Here is an 11,564-nt window from a genome sequence, read left to right as displayed (position 1 = left end):
CAGCATGCAAGCGTCTGTAATCTAATGAACTTTGTGGTTCTGATCTCAGATCCGTCACACAATACAGAGCCAAGAGCTTTTACACTTTCACAAGATGAAAACTATTTCCTAAAACTTCAGGACACCGATTCCATCTTCCTCCATTGCATCCTCCCACTGTGGTTTTGGGTGGTGAGTTAAAAACGCATCTGCTGACTCATATTTTGGAGTGTTACACTTGATTTTTCTTTCCTTTTCACAGGAGGGATTCTTTGATTGGTTTCATAGTTTCACAGGATTTGTTTCCACTCAACGTTAATAAAACAAAAGGATGCAATATCCACATTCTCAGCTTTTGCGTTGCAACAACTTCAAACGCACCCTCTTCCGCAGAGAGCCGTTGCACAAATCGAAGATACAGCATTGTTGGCGCGTCTGTTGTCCATGAGCAGAGAGTGGTGACAGGCTTTTCATCAAAGCAGTGATAAGAATCTGAAAAGGGCTTTCAGTCGCATGAACACTCAAAAGCGTCATGCTCCTTATTAATGTAGAACTCAGCTCTAATGTCTTTTTGTCTCCTCACTGCCTTTCAGACTCTTTCCATTTTCTTCCAGCCCATTCATCATGTTTCTCACCTCACGCCTCTGGGCGACACCAATTTATTTTCTCTTTTTCTTTTTGTCATCTGCTCGATGTGACAGGTCGGGGTATAACTAGACTAAAAAACAGACTGTTGGTTAATTTTAGATGCAGGGGTTATATTTAGAAACTCAGTGCGGGCTTATCATTCCTTTCAAACAAAGACCTGCGTGGCCCACACTAAAAGTGGACTAACATACCTAATGTTCAGATTCAACCTGCTGCTGCCTCTTGGAAAGTTTGTATTCACATGGGGGTGGATGACTAATGAAATCCGTTTGCTGCTGGTGGTCTGAGCCATGGATGCTGTGTGTGTGTGTGTGTGTGTGTGTGTGGGCGAACAGGCGTGGGTGAAACTCCCTTTGTATTGTGGGAGAGAAAACACATGCAGCGCTGCACTCGCTCACAGTGAGCCCACTTCAGCACCCATACAGCTCCATTGATGAGAGCGTCACTTTCGCCCCCGTCCTTCCCATCGAGTCGCATTTCATGCATTACAGACTTGCTTGAAGAGAAGCTGCAAAAGAGGAGGCAGACACATATAAGAGAGGTCAGAATGTGCAAGCTTTCCTGTGAAACTTGCTTACCTTGCCATCTGCATCATTTATTCTGGTAGCGAATGATATACAGTATATATGTGTAGGTGTATTAAATATGTTCTCCTCTGCTTCTTGAGCCAATGCTGTCTGCAAGTTGAACCTGAAGGGTGTTGAGTGTTTATAGGACACTATGGCTCCGGAGGCCCATGCTCTGATGGGATGGCTATAACAGGACGTGCATGATGATCCAAGTCCTGGAGGGGAATGCAGTGCTGCTCTCGTTTTGCTTTGACATCCTGACTTTAGAGAGCAGGCATTGCTGCTGACACTCACAGGCACTGTGGCAGGTAAAGTCACCTCAAGGCTAAACCGTGAGTGATGCCGAAGAGCCACGGCACTCACAGCAGAGTTACTGTATGGATCTGACACGATTAATTACATGAAAGTAGATGCTGCTGCAATATTGTTTCTTACAATCAAATGGTTGCTGTGTAGTTATTATTATTCCCAAACCATGTCAACAGTGAGCAAACCAATTCTCTACTTGTTTGCTACACGTGGTGCCAGTGTGTTTTTTAACATTTAAATCCCTTATGAGTCCCACAAGGGGAAATGTATTCTCTGCATCTTAACCCAGCCCTGGTAATTAAGGAGCAGGGGGCAGCCTCGAGAGAAACTGGGGGTTCAGTGTGTTGCTCAAGGACACTTCGACATGCACATTGTGGGGAGAGCGGGGAACCGGCTACCTTGTAGTTTCAGGACAGCGACTCTCCCCTTGAGCTACAGCCGCCGTGTTACAGCCTTTGGCTCATTGGTTCTATTTTTCTGTTGATAAGTTGAGCTGTCCACAGCCTCTGACAACTATATCCCATAAAGTAGAAGAACTCCTGGTTGCAGCGTCAAAGAAACAATGAATAAGAGATGAGAGACATAGCATGTGATGTTTCATTATTCATGCCAAATGTATTTATTGACCTAATTGACAGTACACAATAAACACAAATATCTCTCTTGCCCACTGCTCAGCAACTTTGTGTACACTTTTCTCTCTCTTTGTATTTAGGGTCAACTTCTCTCTGTTTACGAACAGGATTAATTTCTGGTTTATTCCTTGAATAAACAATCACAAAAAAAAGCCCACTGGCTGAATGTTTTTCCAAGAAATGAATTTACGAAGTGGAGAATATACAATCTGCAATAGTATCGGCAGAGATTACAGCTACTATAAAGGTAAAATAAAACAGCTGTAAAGGACTAATGTGGTGAAAGGTAGGTAGTTACTGCTATGTTTGAGCGTATTAGTACAGCACAGTCTTTGTGGAAGAGTCGTCATCCCTCTCAGCTTGAGGTGGTGGAATACCTTGGTGGGAGTGTTGTATCCCAGAAATAAAGATTCAGTCGGATCAATAAGCAGTCCAAGTAATACTCTATCCACACATCTTGTTTTTTTCTTCTTGGCTCTGTCTTTCTGGTTTAGTGTCTTCTCTTCACAGAGCCTCGTTTTCCCGCAGACAGCCAGGCAGCAGCACCGACACGCGCCTCCAGGAGAGGTATCCAACCTCGTCTTTTCCCTGCCTCCCATCTGGATTCCTCATCTTCCCCCGAACCGGCCTGTCCCAGTGCTATGCTATACGTGTCCAGGCTTGGACAGGTAGGCTATGAGGGCCACGACTACCCCCACATACATCCCCGTTCCAATGGTGATGGACAGAGCTGCCAGGAAGAGGGCTCTTCTGGAGCTCAGCCCCGCTCCGGAGAAGTCTCCCTTAGAGATGGCCTTGCCTGTCTGACAACACAAAGCAGAGAGGGGAATGAGCTTACTCATCAGCACCGAGTGTATGAGTAGGCGTTATGCCACAGTCAAAGGAGAGAAAACAAGAAATGCTCTTTGGGAGCCATTAGTTACCATGGCAATTAAGTCATTATCCATCTGACAGTGATAAATGTGTTATTTGTGTTGTTTTGGTTTCCTATAAAAAAATGAGTCTCGCCTTTATTTATTCTACTGACGCATTATTTTCTGTATTCAGTATAATTGTCTCTGCAAAACCATTAAGATATGGTGTGGTTTGCTCGAGGTTGCAGGATGCCAGACTCATCTTTTCGGACCAGAAAGATACTGACAGGAGACTCGGCTCTCAGCTGTGGATGCAACCACTTAAAATGAAGTCGTAAAAGTGCACTGCTCACACATACATACTGCGGACCACAACCTCAATGTTAATGGTTTCCTAAAGTGAACACAGAAGAGTGACAAGTGGTCCGAACTTGCTGAATTTACGTAGTCAATCATCTGAAACAACTGCAAGGAGGGTCACAGGCAGGGAAATGGGCTGCGGTGGCACCTGTCTGAGTGCTTGTGCTCGCTGACCTTAAATAGAATGCAGTGTAATCAGAGTTAATGACGGGCTTGAGGTCTCTGGGCCTTTTACCTTGTGAGAGTAGTAAAAGGCAACGATGCCCAAGGGCCAGAAGCAGCAGAGCATGGAGAAGATGGCGAGGCCCAGGTAATCCCGAGGGGGCAGCACGAAGAAGTTGTCCTCGCTCTCACTGTCACTGGAGCTGTCACTCTGGAAGACAGCGGGTTGATGAAGAATAATTCAACGTCAGAAAAGGAAAAGATGACGCACCTTTTTTTACACTGCTCGGGCACAATTTGTGACAAAATGAGACAAAAGGTGAGTGCGGGGATCTTGAGACTGACTCCTAAACAATAAGGGTGACATGTGTTGATAGTCAGGTTGAACTTTTGAAGGGGTGCAGCTAGACAACTCGTACCCCCCCAAGGCCAGTGTATCTGCCCTTGTTCCACCACCACCCAGGACATGATGTGCTCAGCCAGCCAGAAAGGATTTGGTGCCTCTGTCAACACCCATGAGCGGGTTGACAGATAACACAGGATTAACGGATTGTTCCATCATCGCAAGGTGACAGGGGAAACAGCAAGGCGGCCGTGTCATTTATGTGCTAAATTGCTTCTCACCGCCATCTCTCTCAATGCAGCAGCAAGCGTACAACAGGTTCTCAACACTGTGTCTCCATACTAAGCTACACAAGGGCTGAGTGGGTTGATAAATGATAGATTAGAAATCCTCTCAGACTTCATCGGCACATGGCGTCTGCGGCGGGGATGGCAGTGCGACTGCGTGGGTGACCTTTAAGAGGACGTTGCCGCCGTCCTCCTCTCGGCTGTCCGAGAGACGTAGTGGATGTTTGTCTAAATAAATAGCCCCAACAAGGAGTGGGTTTTATTTGTTCGCCTTGCAGCCTGCAGGGATCAATCAAAGTGGGGAAAAGGAAGGCACAAAATGGAAATCAATATGTAAGGCAGGATCTTAACCAGCCGTTTTAAAAGGTAATTCAAGAACAGTCAGGGAGACGGGCAGAGAAGAAAGGAGCAGTGCTTGAGCGCTGACGACCGTGTTTTTAAGCATGTTGTGCACAATTTTCTTTCTTAGCTTAACATTTACCAAACCGCAGAATTTAATGTAATTGTTTGCAGGCTATTTTCGGGACGTTTCCGCCTCGAAATCTTGGACGCTAGAGGGAAGTGGATTGCAGTGCAATACGATCCAAACAGCTTCAGCTACATTTGCCAAGAGAAGATTACGTAGCTCCCTGTTATCTGCTTTATGAACACTGTCCACCTGGACAGCCGGGTGTGATGCATCAAAAACAGCAGCTGGTCATGACATAATCTGACATCACATGAACAAACTGGTGGGTACAAACAACAGTAATCTCCCTTTTATCTTTGTAGCAAGACCCGATAACAGTCGTGAGTGACTGGTGCGTTCAGTCCGACTGACAGCCTGTCTGACACCGAGTCCGGCCGGCTGGGGACACACTCCCAGTCCGGTCTGATGCCAGTATAAGTGATGGGGCTCTGCAGAGGCCCAGTGCCTTTAACACCCCTGTCACTGTGCTCCCTGAGGCCTCGTTACAGTCTGGAGGGGACATTCGGCTCCGCAGACCCACAGTGGCATCACCCACGCGCTCTTGTTACTTTATTACCTGCATTTTATATTTTCTCTGTCACACAGATGTCAAACATCTGCTGACAAAAACTAGCTGTAGTTGTTTTGTAGTAACTGCTGCAGACTATAGCCTGGAATTGTGGCATGTATTATTTTTAGTCACCGTAGCTGGGAAAGTCCTCTGAATGTTTGATTGGACTTATATGCATCAGCACACATCTGGCACTCACACACACACTCACACACACTCTCTCACACACACACACACACACACACACACACACAGACAGACAGACAGACGTGCAGAAACGCAGGTGCTGAGCAAAAAGTCTCATATTCCAGCTGGAAGCTCCACTTTCATCTGAGCACTGTTCGTCAGATTCATTTGCTCTTTTAAATTGACATGGAATAACTTCAGCTCCAGGCTCACCTGCTCCAACAGCAGAGTCCCGCCTAATGCCCTCACAGCACAACATTACTTATGGCGTTAATGGCAGGCTCTGCTGTGTCTCTATCTATCTGCCAGGCTTCCGAGTGAAAAGCGTTGGCTCGATCATCAGCCCGGCTCGGGTGATACTTCTTCCTCTGCCAGCTCAGAGCCCTGGGTACTTCACTGGATGAAATTAGATTTTTACCACTTCTGAAAAAGACTTCCCTCTTTTGCTGTCACGCTTTTCTTTGGAGAGCGAAGTTCTGAAAGAGCAATGGCCTGGAAAGATAAACTAAGATGTGTCATTTTCTCAGAATGTAATTATTAAAAAAGAAAGTGTACAATTACCCCTGCACTACATTTGAAAGACTCAAGCAAATTGACAATTTAGAGAAGATAAATGAGCGTGAATCACACTGGCAGTCTATTAGAATGAAAGCATCACTATTCACACCATGGCTCACTTTCTGCTGAAACATCAGTAACACTAGGAATAAGTGTTAACATCTTTCATTTCCATCTCAAAACATGGCCAAATGGTTCTTACTTCCATTAATTTGCTCTTTAAGCGGTGTAGTTATAGTTATCATTCTCATATAGCTTGTCGCAGGGGTGAGAAACTTGTGCAATCATGTATCAGGCTACAATTTAAATATATGTTTTGTAAAGGCCCAGGAACCTAGTCCAAATAAAATACCACTAAAGCGCTGCAAACTGCCACGGATGCATAACATGCATTCTTCGGTGTGCCCTCTGACCTCATACTCAGGACCCTGCTCCTCCTCCACCTCGTACGACACCGTCTGGATCTTGGCATCCTTCTCTCCTTGTGTGCTGTCCAGAGGGTTTTCTGCGGAGACTCCGTCCAACACCGTGTCCTTACTCTCTGTGAAAGTGGTCTCAAAGCTCTCGCTCTTGGAGTCCTTGCTGTGAAGGCTCACGTCGTCTTTATATAGGATGAAGTTGGGTCTGTAGAAGGCCTCCACAGCCAGATGCAGGGATTTGGCATCCAGGAACTGTTGAGTCTTATTCTCGCCATTAGTCCCAGTGTAGTAGTAGCCGATGAGGCTGTCCTGGTAAGGCTGGCTCGGGTAGTCACACTGGTAACCCTGGTAGTCGTTGGGCACCCCTTGGCGGCTGGTTTTGTCTAGCAGGGGGTTCTGGAGCTCGCTGAGGCTCTCCATGATGGCCGCTTCAAACGTCTAGTGGATCAGAGGATGTCGTCCAAAAAAGATTTGCTGGGGAGCTAGAGAAGTCAAATTACAATTAAATAGGATTCATGCGAAACTTTAAAAGCAATACATTGAGCTATGGCACGTGCAGCTAGACCCCACATTATTGTAGTAATGTAATAATGTAGAACATGAATTCAGTGCAGGAAAGAATATATCTTGCTTGGGAATCAGCATTCCTCTCACAAGCTCTCACCAGTCTGGGCCATAAAATCACCATCTGCTGTATGTTCAACTGTTGCATCTCACACCCTCAGATACAAACATTTAGGGGAAAGAATATCTTCCTATATAAAAACCAGGGAAAGTGTGGCGGGCCGTACTTTCCATTGCACACTGATTACTTTGACTCTGAAATGGCCTTTTGTGAGTCCTCCTGAATGTGTTTAAATGAGCGGAAGATCCGGAGAAAATGTGTGTTTACGTCAAAAACAGCAACAACACACTGCCAGGAGAGGCCGTCACTAAGGCAACACGTCAGCCAATGAGAGGCTGTGGGATATAAGCATGTCCAGATTTGAGTAAGCAAATACAAGACTTTGTTCACAAATCCAGCCCCATCGGTCACATCCAACAAAGACTTCATCCTTTAAAGTAATGGTGCATCCTATGTGTCACGATGAAATAAGATAAAAGCCACAGAGGCGACTGCATCATATTTTGGTATTATAGAAAGCCATTTTGTGTTTTGTGTTGTTCTGCGGTGAGAAATGAGCCACAGGGTGGAAATACAGAAGAAAACAGGGAGGCTTTTCACACATTAGAAGGAAAGAGGGCTTGATTTATGAGGTTTGGGAGGCAATTGAGTTGCACAGACCTGAACACACACAACCTGGATTTGGAAAAATAACACAAACACCCAGAAATGAAATGCCATCCAGTGCAACATTAGCCTCAATACTTAAATCAATGCCTGACAGAGTCTCAACAAATATTAAAAAGGAACCCTCGAAAGGTGATATTTATTATTAGTATGAGTATTTCATTAGTTTGCATATATTAGAATGACTTCCTGGCCCATTTGGAAGACTTGCGGCAGACCTCTGGCCTCTGTGACCCCTAGAGAAGAAGCACACGCACTCACACAGGAGGTTTCAGAGCTGCTCAGCGTGGAGGAGCGTGAATAATGTGGGCCAGTGGCTGAATCGGAGCCCACACACCAAAGACACGGTCTCTATTCTCACATGCTTCTGAGGCTGAGCCACTCTCCAGATAACAGGGAATTCCATTACACACTACATTAGACAACAACAACCACCTCCCACATCCACAAATAATTCATCTCACACCATGAAGATGTGCACTTAGCACATGTGAGAGTGTGCTTGGACTCCACAATTATTAATGCACATGAGTATACTCTCTCTGCCTTCTCTTTTTACCACAGTTTATTCCTATGTATGTCACTATCTCTCTCTCACACACAAAAACTGAATTTTCATTATTTTTGATGAGATCACGCCTCATAAACCTCAAACAATTTGAAGTACTTGATTTACAAATTTCATATAGCTGATCATAAGGGGAATCTTTATATTTTTTCACTGTGTTTTTATTATAGCGAGATATCCTATCTACCCTGCAATAAGAGGCGAATAACATCATTTGGATACTAGTAGCTAAACATCTCCGAAAATCCTCTTACCTGTAGTGGAAAATCCTCCCGCAGCTTCGCTCAGCATCGTTCCTCGGCGCAACTGAGTCGAGACGGACGGACCCACCTTTTTACTTCACATCATCAGTTTTGGGATACTGCCATTGCAGCGCAGCATATGCCATCCGATTAAAATGAAGTTTATTCCGTGTGTGAGAGAATGGACTTTGCCCGCTGAGCGCTGCCTGCCATGGCACCGCTGCCGCGTCTGACAGGTAGATTTTACGCACACACTGAGCTCAGGCACCAAAACAACTCCGGCAGAGGCTGAGCTGACTCCAGCCAACTGATTGGCTGCTTGAGGCGCGCTGCTAACTCTAATACCGACCACGCATTTGGCATTTCCTTACTGTAACTACCTTGCCTGGGCGTCCTCCCCCGGAGGTGCTGTTTAGCCTCCTTGCATGAGCACAGTCATTTGGAAACAGGTTGCTAGCCCACTGAAATACACTTCAGATCACATGAGCCAGCATTCCCACTTCACAGACTCATAAATGTGTGTGCTTGGATTATTGCATTGCTTGCACATCTTGATTGTTAGATGAGTGTTATTAAGTGTTATTATTCCCCTCTGAGAACGCCCACAAAATGAAGGAAACACACAACACAAAATCTTCACAGATTTTTTTTTTATAAAGCTCCCTTTCTGCTGCATGGATTTCAGGATTTCCTTTTGTGGCATAATTTCATATTATATTCTTATTTTATTTTTAATGTGCCAATTTACCTTAATTTCCTTGTCGATGTCTCTGAATGGGCTCCAACTAAGCCACTGTTAAATCCATTGCACATTTATATTTTATTAATATTTTAGACAAATCCCATGCATTTATCATGAGTCTGTCAATTTGGTAGAGACTTCAACCCCACTCTGCTAAGCGTCTGATGATTCCATGACACACTTTATCATTGTAAACACTGTTTACATAACATTAGCATGGATCTACTTCCCATGCAAGCAAATGGGAGATAAAACAGATCTGCACAGCAAAACTAAGACTAATTCACTTTGATCCCACTGGAGAATAATAATGACATAACTACAGTATTTACAGAGCCATCCGTCTGGGGGTTGGACTTGTGAAAACACACTAAAAACAATGCTTATAAGAAGCTGGCATACTATGCCAAAAACCAAAAGACTGATATATAGCCACTGAACACTGGACACATATCTTATTCAGAAGGAGCACTCTGTTCCACAGGCTCATAAAAATGTCTAGAGTTAATAATGTGCAAGCCAAGGCTCTGTCACTTTCACTGGGAGATGCATTAAGGTGCTGATGGACACTTTATGGGGGAAACATGGAGCTGCATTTGTAAGACTGGGCGCACACAAGCTGCGTCTCTCCCAGAGTCACCTTGTGTTCGCGTGCGCGAGGCGACGTGTTATAACAGCGCGACCGTCTCCGTGATGGATACCTCTCCCTCAGGAGATGAGTATATTAGAAGAGGGGCCCAGAATCTGGAACCGTTTATCCATTATTCTTCTGTGTTTCTCTCTCTCTCCATCAGCCTTCACAGTAGCATTCAGAGAAACATTTTCTAATGAAGATCTGTGTGGAAATGGCACAGGAACATCCGCAACACATCCAAATCTAGAATGAAGCTGAATGAAGATGAAACCAGTAAAACTCAGTGGTGCCACATTAGGCATAATTCGTGAAAAGGGAACATTTCTCCTTGGACCAGGCTTTTGCCAGCCTTCTGTATGAACTGTGAATATTTATGGTCCTCACTGTGCCCCTTTCTTCTGCTCCATTTTCCACTCTATATTTAGGCACTGTGTCACTACATAGCAGATGCACAATTTGTCAAGCATTTTCTCCCCATAGTCTTGTAATTTCAAGAAACAAAAAGATTATTAGAGTTGGACATGCAGCTATTCATGTGCAGTTTATTGTCAAAGAGCCACATTAAACAGAAAATGATTTTTTTTTACAGTTACCTTGTTGACTTCCCTCCACCCCTGTTTGATAAGGCAGCCAACTCCTGACACCGTGAACTTTCCTGATGCCCATTAACCAGCTTTAATCATTTAAACACTTTTGGGAATTAATCACCCTAATCCGATTGGCAGAGAAAGTATCAAACCACTTAATGTGATCTGGCCTAGTCGGCTTTTGCAGAGAAAGAGGAGATTTAAGCGGCTTTTCCCAGATGGCCGTTGTGTGCATCAAACATTGTAACGAGGCGTATGCCAATAGAGCACCTCTGACTGCTAAAACCATTCATGGGACTGATAAAAAAGAGCAAAAATGCACAATTAAATCTGTCTGGATACTTGTAAATTCACATTTTCAGCACAGTTTTGACACATTGTTGTATTCACGGCACAATTTCAAACCATTGTTGTAATTTTTTCATTCTTTGTAAATCAAAAGATATCAACCAATCCATATATTTGTGGTTAGTTTCATAAGATGCACAGTTTTTCTGCTCCTGGTGTTCATCACAGACATCAGGTGTTGCATCCTTTTGGCCAAAGAGGTCAGTTTGTAGAACAGTGGGTCTTCACTCCCTGCGGTGCTCGGTTCAGATGCAAAAGCAGGAGGAGGGTTGGCAGAAAAAGAAGATGGAGCTACTTGCAGACCTGCAAGCCTCTAACTGAACACTCACAGTATTACAGAAAAAGCCACAGCAAAATACTGCCTCACATTCAGCACCTGACTCAGGGTACAAAGACCGAGGCAGGAAGCAGATGACGGCGTCATATCCTGTTGTGGGCAGAAGGAAAGTAAATTAAAGTAGGTGATTAATATGCTAGTAGGCAAGTGGGGAAATAAATAACAGATCCAGCTGAATGCCTTGAGACAGTGAATATCTCTATCAGAGGAGCAAATTGAGCTTAAGAGCCAACAAGCACAACAAAAAGCTCTTTTATAATGCTCACTTTCTTCCCCATAAACGCAGCAGAGAACCATTTTACAGAATTTAACTTTAATTATTTGCTACGGTCTGATAGTGAAGCCGGGCGATCTGTATAGCATTGAAGGTAATTGATTCATTGCCCTTTTACATCCAGAGGAAATGAAAATGAGTTTGACTCCCACAGTAGGTTGTCATAATGAAAAACATAATAGTCGGTGAATGCCAACATTATGGGAAGCAATT

General features: G+C 44.4%; 1 protein-coding gene across 1 annotated transcript; it reads right to left on the bottom strand.

The window, feature by feature from the left end:
• Positions 1-2,784: 2,784 nt before the first annotated feature.
• Positions 2,785-6,748, bottom strand: LOC306734684 (synapse differentiation-inducing gene protein 1-like; the record flags this gene model as incomplete). Its single annotated transcript, XM_079216060.1, has 3 exons — positions 2,785-2,943; positions 3,590-3,727; positions 6,323-6,748. 3 exons carry the CDS (start codon positions 6,746-6,748, stop codon positions 2,785-2,787), a joined length of 723 nt encoding a protein of 240 aa, XP_079072186.1.
• Positions 6,749-11,564: the final 4,816 nt, after the last annotated feature.

Source organism: Taurulus bubalis, assembly GCF_910589615.1.
Source record: "Taurulus bubalis genome assembly, chromosome: 1".
Lineage (NCBI taxonomy): Eukaryota > Metazoa > Chordata > Actinopteri > Perciformes > Cottidae > Taurulus > Taurulus bubalis.
Note: the sequence above shows the minus strand (reverse complement) of the source record. Positions and strands in the feature narration are given on the sequence as shown.